We start from the raw sequence: 18,398 nt of genomic DNA on the forward strand, positions 1-18,398 counted from the left end.
ATAAAAGCGTCTGCTAAATGATTAAATGTAAATGTAATCGTCAACATCGAGTCCTTACAGAAATAGTGTCTTTCTGCAACCAGAATGTGTAGTTAAAAGAACTAAACAAAGCTTTGAGGCAAATGAATTTGCCTCAATGTTGTTGTTTTTTTGCATTCAAATATTGTTTCAGCCCTAATCTCCTCAGAATTAGACTTTGAATACAGCACACAAACGACTGATATCTCTCTTTTTAAACAGAATACATAAACAGAGTATATTTGAGTTTGATTTGATTTACATTATTTAAAGGATCTGTGTGTAACAAATGTATCATAAATCATAAAAGGGCCCTGATATGTCACTAGACATTAAGAAATCATGTAAATTTCAAACACTTGTGTCATTGACAACAGTAGTCTGGCCAGGATATTGTCATTTAAAAGTTGTTGTTGCAGCCCTCAACTGTTGACATGTTATGTTTTGGCCTGAAGCTCCGCCCTCCACCTATCTACCAATCACAAAGTCAGTAGTGTTTCGGCATCTGGGTTGCCAGATCTGCTCTAGTTACCACAGCTGCAGCTACAAATGATCCTGCTGATCCTGCAGCCTATCTGGCAACCTCGAGTCAGGGGGGAGGGGGAGAGGGATAGTGATTGCAGTACCAGTTTTGGCCAAAATCTTACATACAATTCCTATTAAAACTGTCATTTTAGACTTATGATTTATGATTCATGTTTGTGTGACAAGTACTCACTGAGTTGCAGTTCACTTTCTGAAGAGTATCAGAATGGACTTCATTGAGAGCGAGGCGGCAGATCACACATCATATCTTTTTTTTAGTTTTTATTGTGAGTGCACCTAGGAGTATTTTGAGTCTATTTCACACTGAAATGAAAAAAGCGAGTTGGTCATGTCAGTCCTCTAGGGGTTAATGCTTTACATGTATAAATGTTTTGATGCCTGTTGTGTTGTGCTATAAGTTTAACTTTGGTCTTTTTTTGCCTTAGACTTGATGCTGTTGAAAGAAGAGTGTGAAATACTAAAGGAAATGGAAGAAAAAGATCACTATGAGGATTATCATGATTTCATAACCGAAGAAAAATATTTTAGTTGCTCACAGACTGAAAAGAAAGAAACTAAAAGTTATTTCACCCACTTTCAGGGTAGAAAGAGTTTCAATAGACAAGGAAATCTTACAGACCACATGAGAGTTCACTCTGGAGAGAAACCCTACACCTGCCCTCATTGTGAAAAGAGTTTCAAAAAGAAAGGACACTTTCAAGAGCACTTAAGGATTCACACTGGAGAGAAGCCGTTCACCTGCAAACAATGTGGGAAGAGTTTCAACCGAAAAGGAACCCTTAACAAGCACATGAGAATTCACACTGGAGAGAAGCTTTTCACCTGCCCTCAGTGTGGAAAGAATTTCAATAATAAAATAAATCTTAGCAAACACATGAGAATTCACACTGGAGAGAGGCCGTTCACCTGCCAACAGTGTGGGAAAAGTTTCAACCAAAAAGGAAGTATAGATCGTCACATGAGAGTTCACACTGGAGAGAAGCCGTTGACCTGCCCACAGTGTGGAAAGAGTTTCAACCGAAAGGGAAGTCTTGCTCGTCACATCAGAATTCACACTGGAGAGAAGCCGTACACCTGCCAAGTGTGTGGAAAAGGTTTAAGCCAAAAAAGAAATATTATTACATGAACATTGACACTGGCGAGAGCTCCTACACCTGCAAACAGTGTGGAAAGGGTTTTGAACAACATGGAAACCTTAAAGTCCACATGAGAGTTCACTCTGAAGAGAAACTCTACACATGCCCTCATTGTGAAAAGAGTTTCAAACAGAAAGGACACTTTCAAGACCACTTAAGAGTTCACACTGGAGAGAAGCCGTTCACCTGCCAACATTGTGGGAAAAGTTTCAACCAAAAAGGAACCCTTAACAAGCACATGAGAATGCACACTGAAGAGAAGCTTTTCACCTGCCCTCAGTGTGGTAAGACTTTCAACCAAAAGGGAAGTCTTGATCGTCACATGAGAATTCACACTGGAGAGAAGCCGTACACCTGTCCTCAGTGTGGAAAGAGTTTCCATAATAAAACTATTCTTAGCACACACATGAGAGTTCAGACTGGAGAGAAGCCGTTCACCTGCCAACAGTGTGGAAAGAGTTTCAGCAGAAAAGAAACCCTTAACAGACACATGATAATTCACACTGAAGAGCCTTGAAGAGAAGCCTTACGTGTGCCCTCAGTGTGGAAAGAGTTTCAATAATAAAATAAATCTTAGCAGACACATAAGAACTCACACTGGAGAGAAGCCGTTCATTTGTGATCTCTGTGGAGAGAGTTTCAGATATAGAGTCACCTTTAAGCGCCACATGAGGAGTCACTTATGAGAAAATGTTTTTTTTGGGGTTTTTTTACGCGTATATGTGCAGTCAAACAGACTGCATTGCAAAGTATACTTATTTTGACTCCTATGCGTACATATGCATTCAATGGGGTTTTGAACAAACTCTCGCCATGAGTTACAGCCCATGTAAATATCTTTGTATTCTTTCATGCTAGAATTGTAAAAATTAGGGACTTTCTAACCTCTTTGCACAATCTCTTATCTGTGTACCCCTTAGGGATGGAATGATTACCGTTTTCACTATAATTACTGTACAAGTTACTGACTGTAAGTAATATTGTTTCAATTTGAATTATCATTAAAACCATGGAAAAGTCGAAAACTGTTCTGTGGATAGATGAATCAAAATTTGAAGTTTGTTTTAAAAAACTGGGACACCATGTCATCCGGACTAAAGAGGACAAGGACAACCCAAGTTGTTATCAGCGCTCAGTTCAGAAGCTGCATCTCTGATGGTATGGGGTTGCATGAGTGCATGTGGCATGGGAAACATTGGAAAGGCACCATCAATGCTGAAAGGTATATCCAAGTTCTAGAAAAATATATGCTCCCATCCAGATGTCATCTCTTTCAGGGAAAACCTTGCATTTTAACAGGCAAATAAATGTACAGTCACATGTATTTATTGCAAAAACTGACTAAAATACAGTATAGAAGAATTAACTCATGTTGCATTCCAAGTTTTCTCAAGTCATACGACATCTTCATGTGAAGAACACAGTTGATCTTAATGTTTTAGTCGTTGAAATGATGATCGCGCTCCTTTGCGAACAGAACACACACACACCCGCAGTCGTTCATTCATATTTCTAATTCAAATGATACACACGGCAAGTGACGCGATCGGTCACGAGACACACGAGAGCCAATGGCATTTTACAATCAAAGCTGAAGTAATGACGCAATTGGTCACGAGACACACGACAGCCAATGCTGTCAAAGCTGACGTGACGGTTCTTCCGGCGGCAATATTTGAAATGTATTAATCTTTGGCGGATGGACTTGATGTTCTGATCGCTTTTGGGGATTTTCTTCACACAAATCAATCGTTTGGCCTCGGAACAATTGGGATATTTGTACTTTCTGAATAAATTATGCGTTCAGTTGTATCTGCCTGTTATCCTGTTTTTTGTAAAACACAAATGGGTAGGTTTAGGGAAGAGTTTGAGTTACGGTTCAAAATGTGTCTGAATATGTGTGTCCACAAGGTAAATGGATTTATAAACATACTAAATTGTTTTTTTGAAAATGTAAAAATGCAGAATGTTTCTTGTGATGGGTAGGTTTAGGGGCTCTGTGTGTGTGATGGGTAGGTTTTGGGGTAGGTGCAGTGTGGGGGGGGGAATAGAATGTAACGGCATTGATAAACACGGTAAAAAGCGATTATGCGTCTTGATAGCACGCCAAAATGACATACGAATTGGTGTCATACATATGCCATTTCATGAGATCAGTTTGTATAGAAAACATCTGGCTAGGGCTGGGACAACGCGTCGACGTCATCGATGACGTCGACGCAAAAAATACGTTGACGCAAAATATGCGCGTCGATTCGTCAGACTCAAAATAAAGATGGCGGCGCCGGAGAGTAGTAGCAACCATAGATGTACATAATAAAGTATTTTATGTAATTAAGTATATTATTTATTATGTATATCTATGGTAGCAACACGAGTGGCTCCTCAGACTTTCAGAAGTGCAAGGCTTGCGGGTTGGCCACAGTCTATGAGGTTGGCGCGCGGTGCGCATGCACGGAGTATCACAGGCATGCGCGCACGCGTTTTGTTGTCACGGCTACATAAACAAATGTCTGCACATAGGAAGACAGATGTTTTGGTAATATTTGATGTATTTTAATCACACAAAAAAAAAACGTTTGCATCAAGTGAAAGCATCGGACACATTGGCTACGTTACCTACATAATAAGCTGTTTTAAATTTAAAATGTTCAATGTCTAATCGCGCTGATGTGACCGAGGGTATCCATCCTTTAAGTGAGCAGTTTCATCCCAGGACTATTCCGGTTTTAAACGGAATATTGGCGCCCATAATGCACTCTACATGTAACTGTTTTCACTGTCATGCCGCGGATGCGCGTGGCGTTTCTGTTGCGGATCAGCCACGGGGCTGCGTGGCGTTTTCTCTGCCTTTGGAAACTATAGAAGCGTGTCTGACGCGGCGCTGCTGCTGCTATTGATGCGGAGGGAAGCCCTATTCCTAATGTTAAACATAAATAGCCTACTGATACAGCAAAGAAAACGTCGGGAGTAGCCACATATCTATGGTATTGACGGCAAAATAGGCTACAGAATATTTCGTTCTGTATTGACAGTTGCAACATTTCAAAATCGATAATTGACGTTTTTTATTATTACAATTAGGCCTATATCTGCATTTATGTAAACCTACAGACTTTCAAACATGAAAATGTAATTTAATAATATGTATTCGTGTCAAAATGATATATAAACATCTTTTCCTATTCTGTTTTGCCTGGAGACGCTCCCAACACACGTGAAAAATAGGCGCTCTTCTATTTCCAGCATGCACGCGTTTTCCGCGCGTCACAGTCATCAAGTGTGCAAACTCCAACCTGTTAACATGGGAGCCGAAACAAAAACGGACACGCCACGCAGCCGAGACGCTCACGCTTGCAGTGTGTCCCCGGATTTGATTAACCAACTTGTTGATATTTAATCGATGGGCATAGCCTGTAGGCTGAGTTGCATACATAGAAAAATCGTATAATATGTTTCTTTGTTGTAGGTTAATACTTTTTTATTTGTGTGTTTGTGTGTGTGTGTGTGTGTGTGTGTAGCCTACTTTATGTTTTCAAGGTTTTATTGAATGCATTGCTCTTGTATAGTCTTACTTTGGAATTTTAAGAGCAATAAACATATATTGCAATGTTAAGGAATTCGTTTTTCATTCAGAAAATTAAATCAACATGTATAAATTGCTATTAGGCAATTAATGGGGAGATAATCGGTAATCGAATCGAATTGTAACCGAATCGGAAAGGGAAAATTAATCGTTAGATTAATCAATGCATCGAAAAAATAATCGCTAGATTAATCGTTTAAAAAATAATCGTTTATCCCAGCCCTACATCTGGCCCATCATAAAGAGGAAGATGCGACAAAGAAGACCTAAGACAGTTGAGCAACTAGAAGCCTGTATTAGACTAGAATAGGACAACATTCATATTCCTAAACTTGAGCAACTTGTCTTCTCAGTCCTCAGACGTTTGCAGACTGTTATAAAAAGAAGAGGGGATGCCACACAGTGGTAAACATCCCCTTGTCCCAACTTTTTTGAGATGTGTTGATGCCATTGAATTTAAAATCAATTTTTTTCCTTTAAAATTATAATTTTTCTCAGTTTAAACATTGGATATGTCATCGATCTTGTATTCTGAATAAAATATTGAAATTTGAAACTTCCACATCTTTGCATTCTGTTTTTATTCACTATTTGTACAGTGTCCCAACTTTTTTGGATAGGGTTTGTAGATATTTGTAAGAATATTCAAAAGATTGGAGTCGTCGTGCCAGAGACGGGTTTATTGAGGATGTCGTGTCGATGCAGCATTTACGGAGGGACTTTAATTGAAACGCTCTCTGCATACATTTCAGAGATATGTTGGCCATGTCCAGGCGCAGGTCCACCATCTGATCTAGAACACACCCAGGTTCTTAACTGACGACAAAGACTTGACAGAGCGGCCATCAAGTGTTAGACAGTATTCTAGGTCAGTGTTTCCCAACCACGATCCTGTTTCGTGTATTACTACTTGTGGAGCTTTTTTGTCCAATAATAAAAAATTAACTGTAATCGCGTAATGTTTTCATACTGTTTCATCCCTATTAGCCCTCCATTGTAGCTTGCATGCATTCTGGTGTGTTTTATTTTGACTGCTTATGAATCGACACCCCTAGAGCACGGTTGCTTCCTTGTGGATAAACTAATTAGTGCAATCACAACATTTTTTAAAGCGCATGTTATAAAAACAGTTGTAACACTCTTATTTTGGTCACATATATAAATGAAGGGTATCCATTCATCCAAGAGTAGAGAAGAATATATTTAAAGGTTTAAAGAGTAGACACCCCAAACAGCAACAAAATGAACTAGATTTAAAAGTTTGAAGACAAACTTTAAGTTGGCTTGGAAGAGAGTTGATCAGAAAGTTTGAAAAGGTCTGAAATAGTTTAATAAGTTTAAAGTTTGAAATAGTTTAATAAGTTTAAAGTTTAAAATAGTTTGATAAGTTTAAAATAGTTTAATAAGTTTAAAGTTTAAAATAGTTTGATAAGTTTAAAGATATAGATATATAGATAGATAGACAGACAGACAGACAGACAGACAGACAGACAGATAATTTTTTTAAATAGTTTGATAAGTTTAAAGTTTTAAATAGTTTGATACGTTTAAAGTTTTAAATAGTTTGATACGTTTAAAGTTTTAAATAGTTTGAGTTTTGAGAGAGAGAGAGAGAGAGAGAGAGAGAGAGAGAGAGAGAGAGAGAGAGAGAGAGAGATCTAATGTGCTGATGGGTGCACGTTGTCATAGTCACAGTAACAGTGAAGGCAATGGGAAAATTCAATTGCTACATTATAAGACACAACTGCCCTGCTTCCTTCAAAAATGGGCAAAACTGCATATTCGACCAGGGTTGAAAAAATCCAACAACACAATCAAAATAATTCAACTGAAGTACTTTCAGCGTTGAGCATAACAACCAATCACACACATCTCTGGTGAGCTCATGATGGAATAACCAATCAGATTAGTTTAGATTAGTTTCAGGTGAATTAAGCAATAGCGGATTCGCGGGAGTTTTCACCGCCATGTGCTCAGCCAGTCAGTCAGCCAAGCGTCTGCGTGCCAGTTCCAATTCTCTGGAAAAGTGCAGATACGGTGTAAGTGAAATATTAATTTATAATCCTGTTGTTTTTCATGCTACTAAAAAAGTTATTCGATTTTGTAATGCATAAAAAGCAGTTAACTAATACATAAACATGTTTTGTCTGTGCCCACACAAAAACGTTTACTGTATTAACTCAATCGACATTAGTCATTTTTACAGTATCACCAGCAATAATCGACAATAAGTATGTTTTTGAGTTACAGACAATCAAGCTGATGTATTCAGTATCAAAATTCATCTTTCCATTGCTGAGAACATCTGAAATAGCATGGTTTAGCATAATTCAGCTCAAAGGGGATTAAGAGCTAATTAATAAAGGGTATTAATAATGTTTTGTTTTAAACATAAAACGTTTCATGTATTTAAAAGAAAAAGAAAAAAAGCATTTATAAATCATTTATAAATATAAATGCATTTTTTTTAGCATTTATAAATCACACTATATAATTTATAAACACAGTGTTCAATACCTCTTATGATGTGTAAATGCATGAATGAATCGTTTAAACCATTGTAAACCATTCATCACTAGTAAATGTTATCATTCAAAGATATTTATGTATTTCTATGTATATAGTTCAGTATATCCATGTTTTTGTCAATGATCATTCATCATTAACAAATAACTGATTGTTATTATAAAGTGTTGCTATATATCAAAGCTGCTTTAACGAAAATGTCTTAAGATGTCAGTTATTTCAAGTGATAGGTCAAAAAGGAAAATTCTGTCACCATTTACCTGCCTCCATGTTTTTTTCAAACCTGTAAGATTGGTTGATCTTGAAGGTGACTCAACTGAAGATATCGATGTTAGAGGAAGGATGGATGGTATAGAGAAGACAACACTTTGAAATATGTACAATTATATTTTTATTTTCTTTAACAAGTTATTAAAGAACAAATTTGGAACAAACTATATACAACCTAAACAAGAACACGCACGCTAAAAAGGGCTTAGAAAAAACATTAAATATTAAAGGGGAGGGTGGGAAAAAAAGGGGTGAGGAACTAATCAATCTATACATAGGTGAAGTTCGTCTGGAACTAATTATATACAAGAACACAAGAAAAAAGAGCTTATAAAAAACATTAAATATTGGGGGGAGGAAGAGAAACTGATTAATCTTTTTTTTTTTTTTTTAACAAACTATATACAAACGAATTGTCCACTGATTTAATTTCAATCACCCTCCGATTTTTATGTTTGAGTTTAACCTGCAAGGGCAGGTTGTTTATTATGTCCTCTGGAGTACCCAGGACGATATTCTGAGGAACAATAAACACTTCAAGATCAGTGCTTAGGAGGTGGAAGGTGTCGCTGACCTCAGAGACACCGATAACTTCTGCCACAATCTCCTGGAGCTGCCCCTCAGTGATCTGGAAAGCAGTAATAAATAAGTAAGTAAAAAAAAAGGGAAAAGTAAGTACTGCAAGGTTCAGTGAATTAGTACTGGAACACCTCACTGTGAGTGTATTTCTTTTTGTATAAGTTTGCATTTCTGGGTATTAAATTCTTGTTTATTAACATGCTGTATATAAAAAAAACCTTGTAAATTTTGGATATTATCATATTACAGTCACGCTTATATTCATGTGATATTTATCCATTGAGATGTTTACAACTCCAAAATATGGAGACAAGAGACAAGGATATTCCCCAAGGAATGTGGGGTTCCCCAAGGCTCAATTTTAGCTCCCATTTTATTCTCTCTGTATATGCTACCTCTGGGTTCTATCTTTCGGAAACACAACATATCTTTTCATTGTTACGCGGATGACGTACAGATTTATTTTTCGGTTAAACAGTCAAACTGCAATACTTTCTGTAACTTATTAACCTGTTTTCAGGAGGTGAAAGACTGGTTGGCAGCAAATTTATTAAAACTGAACGAGGAGAAAACCGAAGTTATAGTTTTCGGTCCAAATTCTCACTTAATTTCAGAGGGATTAAAAGGGACTCCCTTGGCAGTTGCCATTTCTGACAGGGTTAAAAGCCTTGGCTTTATCTTAGACTCTGAGCTAAAAATGGATAAACAAATAAATTCGGTAGTTAAATCTAGTTTTTTTTCATTTAAAGCTCTTAGCAAAGACCAAGCCTTTTCTGTCTCAGAGAGATTTTGAGAGAGCTATTTCTGCGGTTGTTTTCTCCAGAATGGATTATTGTAGTTCACTGTATGCTGGGATTGAGAAAAAAGCTCTGGCACGCTTGCAAAATATACAAAATGCTGCAGTCAGATTGATTAAGTCAGCCAAGAAAATGGATCATATTACACCTTTATTGAGATCATTAAATTGGCTACCAGTCGAGTATAGGGTGCACTACAAGATTATTGTTCTCGTTTATAAAGCACTACATAATTTGGCCCCACCATACCTTTCTGAGCTATTATCGTTATATATCCCACCTAGGTCATTAAGATCGGAAAATCGAACTCTCCTTGTGATTTCAAGAACAAATTATAAACATAAAGGTGATAGAGCGTTCTCTCGAGTGGGTCCAAAACTGTGGAATGATCTTCCGAACTCAGTCATATCAGCAACGTCTTTAGGTATGTTTAAATCATTGTTGAAAACCTATTTTTTAGATGTTGTTTGGGGATCAGTCTAGTGCGGCCTGGCCTGTTGCATGGAAGTGATCTAGTGTTGGTGTGTCTTGCTGTAACGTCATGTACTTGTGTTTTGTTTTATATTGTAGTGATTGTTTGTATGAAACTTTTTAACTTAGTGTTTTATCTTACTATCTGTGAAGCACCTTGGGCAATGTCTGTTGTATTATGTGTGCTATATAAATAAATAAAAGAAAGAAAAAGAAAATATGTTCTACTCAAATTTATAAAAAGACGTTTTTGTGCATTACGTACGTCCACAGATGTGTAGGCCGAAGAATGGTATTTTCCTTCCCCTTTGCTGAGGATGCAGGGACGAAGGTGGGTAATCACCACCTCGTCACCTGCATACAGGTCGGTGAGCGCCACATCCCTCCACAGCGACACGGCTAATACCCTCTGGCCACATTGCAGCTGGGCATCCACAATGGGGACTTGGGTCCGCGTCATCCTCACACCATGCACCTAGAAAATACAAAATTCATGGGTGAGTATAAAACAGTTATGCTTGAACCTGGATTTCCTCAGCATTGCAAATGTTTCTTTCATTTTGTAATTTTTATTTTATCAGTTCAGTTAATTCACGTGATTTGTTTTCCAAATAAGGGAGACATCCAAAATATACCATGTTGAGGCTTCCAGGATGAATGTTGAAATCACAGTGCCATAGTGATAGACAAATGAAGACTACAAGATCTATACATGTTGTATCCTATTAATTTGCATGTTGACTGTTTTATAACTTTGAAAAATCAGTTAGATACACAACTTAATTCAGAATAAATAATATGATACAATGTTGTAATGTATTATTGAGTATGTCTTAGAGACTATTCAGCTGACAGTCACAAAATATGTACAAAAAAATGCACATGACTCACAAAACCCCATAGTGCTAATTGTGCTAAATAGTAGTTTTAATAATTGAAGTAATTAGAAAAATTCTAAGTTTTGAACAGTGAACTCTTTAAGTGTCAATCTTGAATTGAATCTGGCACATTGCAGATCACTGCCATTATCACTTTATCACTGTCTATTTTTCAAATTTTCTGTTCAAGGCAACTTGGAACTGAACAATGCAAAGGTAATAATGTTAAAGTTAATAAAGTGTATAAGGTTAGATGTATAGATGGATGGATGGATAGAAAATTTACTCACTTCTTTGACCTGCCCTTGCAGGCTTAGGTAGCCTCCTTTGCTGAAAATGTCCACTTCTTCACCACTCAGAAGTGGTGAAGGTGGACATAGGGCATGTTTGGCAGCCTCCTCTGCCAACTCAGTAATTTCTTGAGGGAGAGTTTTAAATTTGATGGTCCCTGGGTCAACATATAAATACATTTGTCCGAATGCATGTGCAATTTTACATTTTTGCAGAATATAGCTGGCCCCCTCCTCAAATTCAGCAGTTACCCCTTCTTTTTTATTCAGATATATGCATTGCCCATCTGTCAGAACACTAGTTGTCTCTATTTTTAATTTGGATGCTGTAATTTTTCCTCCCTTCATTTCGTATGTTAAGGCTCTTTGGATAGTTCGGGTCGCCACACACTTGCACGGCAAAAGTGCTGGGTTAGGAGTTGAAGTTGCCATCCTGAAGAAAAGAAAATACAGAGAAAGGTACTTGTCAAAACTCTAGCAAATACATTTTTCTTTTCATAAAAGTGAAATGAAAGCAATAATTTTAAAACATTTTCACAACCCCGTTTTAGAGACCAAATCCTGTCAGAATACATCTTATTATACTGTCTTTTCTTATCAACTGTATAAAAATCATGAACATAATTTGAAAAAGTACATCAAAAAATACTTTTTCCTGTCAGAACCCATTCTCTGAGACCAAATCCTGTCAGAATATAGTTTATAACACTATCACATCTTCACCAACTGTATAAAAATCATGAACATAATTTGAAATAACTTGAAAAAGTACATCAGAAAATACTTTTTCCTGTCAGAACCCATTCTCAGAGACCAAATCCTGTCAGAATACATCTTATTATACTGTCATTTCTTATCAACTGTATAAAAATCATGAACATAATTTGAAATAACTTGAAAAAGTACATCAGAAAATACTTTTTCCTGTCAGAACCCATTCTCTGAGACCAAATCCTGTCAGAATATAGTTTATAACACTATCACATCTTCACCAGTGTATTAAAATCATAAAAGCTTCTCACCTTACAAAGCAGTTGCTTGCTTGCTGAGTTGTTGCTGAGTGGTGAAGTAAGACTGGGGTCACTGGTAATGAACCTGGCAGCGGTCCAATCAGAAAATATCACCAAGGCACCTGATGTCAGGATGGTAACATTTGCCCAATGATCTTCACTCTCCCCTCCCCCAATCAGAAAGTATCGCCAAGGCACATGACAAGATAGTAACCTTTGGCCAATGATTTTTCCCTCCCCCACTCTCCACAGAGATTCCCCAGACACTGAGTCCTCAGACTGATACTGAGCACTCAGTCTCTTGCCCCGAGTCCAGAGAGGACTCAGTCTCTTGCACCGAGTCCAGAGAGCACTCGGTCTATTGCCCCGAGTTCAGAGAGCACTCAGTCTCTTGCCCCGGGTCCAGAGAGCACTCAGTCTCTTGCCCCGAGAGCACTCAGTCTATTGCCCCGAGTCCAGAGAGCACTCGGTCTATTGCCCGAGTCCAGAGAGAACTCAGTCTCTTGCACCGAGTCCAGAGAACACTCAGTCTCTTGCTCCGAGTCCAGAGAGCACTCGGTCTATTGCCCGAGTCCAGAGAGAACTCAGTCTCTTGCACCGAGTCCAGAGAACACTCAGTCTCTTGCTCCGAGTCCAGAGAGCACTCAGTCTCTTGCCCCGAGAGCACTCAGTCTATTTCCCTGAGTCCAGAGAGGACTCCGTCTCTTGCCCCGAGTCCAGAGAGCACTCGGTCTATTGCCCCGAGTCCAGAGAGCACTCAGTCTCTTGCCCCGAGAGCACTCAGTCTATTGGCCCGAGTCCAGAGAGCACTCAGTCTCTTGCCCCAAGTCCAGAGAGCACTCAGTCTCTTGCCCCGAGAGCACTCAGTCTATTGCCCCGAGTCCAGAGAGCACTCAGTCTCTTGCCCCGAGAGCACTCGGTCTATTGCCCCGAGTCCAGAGAGCACTCAGTCTCTTGCCCCAAGTCCAGAGAGCACTCAGTCTCTTGCCCCGAGAGCACTCAGTCTATTGCCCCGAGTCCAGAGAGCACTCAGTCTCTTGCCCTGAGTCCAGAGAGGACTCCGTCTCTTGCCCCGAGTCCAGAGAGCACTCGGTCTCTTGCCCCGAGTCCAGAGAGCACTCGGTCTCTTGCCCCGAGTCCAGAGAGGACTCGGTCTCTTGCTCCGAGTCCAGAGAGCACTCGGTCTCTTGCCCCGAGAGCACTCAGTCTATTGCCCTGAGTCCAGAGAGGACTCAGTCTCTTGCCCCGAGTCCAGAGAGCACTCGGTTTCTTGTGGGTAGATTTGGCTGTACAGTCGTACTGGAGAAAACAGTGATGTTATCAGCTTATTTTAATTTATCATATAACGACAATGTTGGCAGATCAGTATTATAGTTTATAGAATTAAATAAGACCTAATTCATACATTTTATTTGTATAATAAGTTGAATAACTTTAATCATATTTTTAGTGTCCCCAACTGAGCAAGCCAAGCCAAAGGCGACAGTGGCAAGGAACCAAAACTCCATCGGGGCGTGATGGAGAAAAATAAACCTTGGGAGAAACCAGACTCAGTCGGGGTGCCAGTTCTCCTCTGGCCTATTAACACACCGTGTAAGATTATTATTCTGGCAACCTTACAGGTCAGAAATCATATTAGATCAGATTATTCAAAATTTTCAGGGTATCACGGAAGAGACAGATTTATTTAGGAAGGGGCGTCGATTACACAAGAGTATGAATACATGAAAGATCGGAATTATTGCGCCGAAGACGGGTTTTGAGCATGTCGTGCCAGTGAGGCAAATTCGGAGGAGACAAGCCAGTTTCTGTGTTTACTAGAAGCAAGCAAACGCAACTCGGCCGTCGTCATTATGGACCCGCCCACCGACTCTATACACGATGTAATTGGCCCGGCAAGAGTTTGGCGTTTACAGCTCAGAAGGGTATTGAGAGTTGCTAGACGACATTCGCAGGCAGATTAGATTTGCTGCCGCTAGGGTGCGTCTAGATTTCTAGGCCAATTCATTACATTCCCACTCACAAGACACATTAAGCCACTAAAGACGTCGATACAAAGTCCATCTCACTACAGTGGATGTACAATAATTTTACAATGCGACGAAAATAGTTTTTGTGCGGAAAAAAATTGAAATAATGTCTTTATCCGCCAAGTTATTGTCTTCTGTGTAGGTCTCGGACATGAAGTCACCCGATCTCCTTATCGCTTCCGTCATGTATCTGAACCATAGATCTGAATGGAGGAGCTGCGTCATATTCTCGCGCATGCGTCGAGTTCAGGTCAATAACTTTGTGGATAAAGTGGTTATTTAGTTTTTTTCTTGCGCACAAAAACTATTTTCGTCGCATTGTTAAATGATTGTACAGCCACTGTAGTAAGATGGACATTGTATCAACATCTTTAGTGCCTTCATGGGTCTTGTGAGTGGAAATATACTGAATGCCATGGAGGCCTTTCTGAAGCCTTTCTCAGCCATCAGCTTTCAACAAAAATATCTTCATTTGTGTTCTGAATATGAACGAAGGTCTTACAGGTGTCCAACGACATGAGGGTGAGTAATTAATGCTGAGCCCTTTAATGCTGTCATGACGCTTTAAGCTTGACGTCGACTAGTCGCTGGCCTATAGAGGGCGCAACAGGATAAATAATTTCCTGACACGCAGGCTCTGTTTTGAACAGTTAAAAATGACAAATAAATGCATACTCAGAGAGCCCTCCACAAGTCATGTTTGATTATACCATCTTGATGCTCAAAATCGATCGGGAGAATGCACGCTTATTGTACACGTAAGTTAATCATCGCGCTAAACTAATGAGTGCTGCATTGCAACGCACACACATAGGTGATCACGCAGAGATCGCGCCTCACACAAAACCATTCAGTAGCGCAGAAATGTATCAACACAGTTCTGTGATTTATCAATAAAATAGCTCAGAAACTGAAAAGTTCTAGCATATATTTATTGATAACTAAAACTCACAGCTTCATTCAGCTATTAGAAGAGATGCTGCCAGGTAGAATTAATTCACACACATTAACTCACTAATGCATTCATCTACACGTAATCTTTATTGTGCTACTTATCTTCAGTGTTGCCAGATTGGGCGGGTTTGGGGTCAGTTTGGCGGGTTTTCAAACATCTACATTTTATAGTCTAATGGGTTAATGACAAACTCAAATGTGCATGTAGGCTACTCCATGAAATCAGTCATCATGACACACACAGGCCCAGCATAGAAGGCTTGTTTGAGATGAGCAAAATCTGCGCAGAACCGTTCACCGGTGATCAGCGCGAGATGCATGCCGGTTAGAAATGTGTCCGAGGGCGGTCCGCCTTGCTCTGATGTCATGCTGACGTGTGTCAAAAATCTCTCGCGAGGGAAAGGCGGATGTGTCGGATTCTGCAGTCGAGCGCAGTTGCTCTCCACTGACTACGCTGGCCGAAAGCACGATGGGAAACAACTTGCTTGACGACATAGCTTAATGCTTATTGGTTTAAACAACCATGATGTATGGTTATATTTTAAAATGTTTGACTTTAAAACTCTGATATCATGTTATGATGTTTCTTAAAAAACTAAGTTCGGGAGAAGCACGTTCAAATGATCTACCCAATCATGATGTCATTCCAACCAGCTGTTACCAATCAGTAATCAACATGTCTACCAATCAGCTCAAGTGGAGGATCACATGAATACCCAGTCAACTCACCAATGTTCCTTGACAAAGTTTGCAGCATCCCTCCACCACCCCTTCTACCTCACACGCACCTGGTTAACTTTCCTAACCAGAGATACGTGGGGAGTACTCTGGGTTCGGGTCAAATACCGAGCTCGGAGCCCTCTCCTCGGACAGCACGCCAAATACGTATACCATTTATTCTATCTGAATTATTTGTGAGTGTGAACTCTTGAATTAATGTGTATAAATGATGTGTGTGAATATTCCCAAACTCTGTGGATTATGTGATTGTTGTCATATTTATAAAAATATATAAAAACATGTATGTAATTAAAGTAAAAATTCTTGATAAACAGGCCTTTCGAATGGAAATAAATAACAAAAACTTTGGGTGTCTCTTTCATAGTATTTATTTTCATATAAAAGCAACAGAATTTAAATTACATCCAGTTTATCCTAGTTTATCAGCAACAAAGTTCAAGAGTGTGAATCCCTCGATATCTGCAACTGATCTCGCAGGCGTCTGATCCACTACGAGAAGAGAGAACTGTCCGGCTTGCCTGCACTTTTTTCACTTCTCCCCTCACTGCTGCCGCCTAGTCTTGCCTTTATTTCAGGCGAGGCAAGGCGCATCTCAAACAAGCCTAGTGTCAGCTGGCAGGTGTTGACGTTGCCAAGGAGCACGTACTTTCAGCCAATCAGCGATCAGCAGGGAGACGTGCTCATTCATGACAGGTTTTTAGCACGAAATTGTAGCTATTCAAGTGATCGCTATGCAAGTGACATAAATATACAGTAATGAGTGGAAGAATGAACCAACTCTCAAAACATGGATTACACCTCTGACTCAAAGATTAGTTAACCAACTCTAAGAGCACAGATGAATGACTCAACTATACTGTATCCTGTCCATCATGTGCACACTGGCCTGACATGCACCTTTTAAACCGAGACTGTGTTCTACTCGTCCCCACAGCTGCTGAAAGAGGTTTGAATCAACGATTAATCAATTTGTTCTGCGTTATGTTCTATAAATATGTACTTAACGAAATACATAATGTGACTGTAGTTCTGTCTAAAGAAGCACAACACAAAGATAAACGCGTTCTTGTTCATTTTTGGTTATAGGATTATTATACAATATGTATCAGTGAGTGACACATTTTGGCGGTGGTGTGCGTGCATTAATGTGTGTGTAATGCCTGCTAATTACGTTGTTTATTTCGATTTTTGCACATAACATCACTTTTTGCACATAAATTAGTTTATTCTTACTGTTGACATATGAAAATGATAGCCTACATGTGTCATCATCGGTTAATTTTATGATTTTGACAGTTTCCACTTAGTCATGGGAAATTGATTTATTTTTTTTATTTTATTTTTTTAATCATTATTTTGTTTTAAGGAAATAAAATGGTGCTAATCAATCTTGACTGACATGGCAATACAATTATATGACATTATTTTATTAGTTAAAATTTTGGGCGGTTTTTTTCTTGGATTGGGCGGGTTTTAGTGAGCTTTTGGGCTGGAAATCGTCAACCCAATCTGGCAACACTGCTTATCTTTATCTTATTCAGAACGAGCAGAAATTTGTGAGAAATATAATGACCATATGACAAAAGAACGGATACAGAAGCTGTTATGTAGGAGCAATGAGCAAATGTTATGTAGGCAGTGCTGTGTCATATGCCATAGCTGTCCTGGGCACAAGAAAACCCGTGTTTGCGTCTCAGCTCAAGGTTCAGGCTTATTTGTTCATTAATGATGTCATCAGCAACTAGTCGAAGTCAACTCTGATCAGGAAAAAGAGTAACAAACAAAAAGCACCTTGGAGAAACTCAACAGCATTGCAAATACAGGTCCTTCTCAAAAAAATAGCATATTGTGATAAAGTTAATTATTTTCCATAATGTAATGATAAAAATTAAACTTTCATATATTTTAGATTCATTGCACACCAACTGAAATATTTCAGGTCTTTTATTGTTTTAATACTGATGATTTTGGCATACAGCTCTTGAAAACCCAAAAATCCTGTCTCAAAAAAAATAGCATTTAATGAAAAGGTTCTCTAAACGAGCTATTAACCTAATCATCTGAATCAACTAATTAACTCTAATCACCTGCAAAAGATTCCTGAGGCTTTTAAAAACTCCCAGGTTGTCGATACGATTTAAGGACGATATTGGTTCTTTTAGAACGATATGATCCGAAACGATTCAGTGACTTGAAATCAATTCAGTAACTTTTTAGCCAAAAATGTAAATCAGTGTGACTGTTTTATTTCAACCGAATCGAATCGTTGTTACAAACATACAAACAGCAAAGCTCACAACATTGCAGTGACCATATTCATTCACTCTGACAAATCAATAAAAGTGCAACTGTGCAGTATTTCATCAAAAGCACAAGAGAAGGCCATGTTCAATTTGTCGAAAATAGTCAATGCTGTTTAATACCTGACCCAACAAGGCTTGCCTCTGAGGGGGCACAAGCAAGAGGAAGGACATTTCCACCAGCTTCTCCTCTTAATGGCAGAGAATAGGGGTGTAACGATTCGATTCGTATCACGATTTGAGGTTGTCGATATGATTTAAGGACG

At 38.9% G+C, this 18,398-nt stretch overlaps 3 protein-coding genes across 3 annotated transcripts; 2 read left to right on the plus strand and 1 right to left on the minus strand.

Moving 5' to 3' along the window:
* The first annotated feature begins 994 nt into the window (after positions 1-994).
* Positions 995-1,690, plus strand: LOC137049401 (gastrula zinc finger protein XlCGF8.2DB-like). The gene has a single exon (XM_067427957.1). The coding sequence runs from the start codon at positions 995-997 to the stop codon at positions 1,688-1,690; it is 696 nt and encodes a 231-aa protein (XP_067284058.1).
* Positions 1,687-2,217, plus strand: LOC137049404 (gastrula zinc finger protein XlCGF57.1-like). Its single transcript, XM_067427960.1, has one exon. It carries the CDS (start codon positions 1,687-1,689, stop codon positions 2,215-2,217), a length of 531 nt encoding a protein of 176 aa, XP_067284061.1.
* A 6,235-nt stretch (positions 2,218-8,452) lies between these two features.
* Positions 8,453-11,277, minus strand: LOC137049412 (uncharacterized). The gene is made up of 3 exons (XM_067427965.1): positions 11,098-11,277; positions 10,195-10,404; positions 8,453-8,710 (listed from the first exon to the last, which is right to left on the minus strand). The coding sequence occupies exons 1-3, from the start codon at positions 11,275-11,277 to the stop codon at positions 8,453-8,455; spliced, it is 648 nt and encodes a 215-aa protein (XP_067284066.1).
* Positions 11,278-18,398: the final 7,121 nt, after the last annotated feature.

The sequence above is a fragment of the Pseudorasbora parva genome, chromosome 2 (genome assembly GCF_024679245.1).
Source record: "Pseudorasbora parva isolate DD20220531a chromosome 2, ASM2467924v1, whole genome shotgun sequence".
Classification (NCBI taxonomy): Eukaryota; Metazoa; Chordata; class Actinopteri; order Cypriniformes; family Gobionidae; genus Pseudorasbora; species Pseudorasbora parva.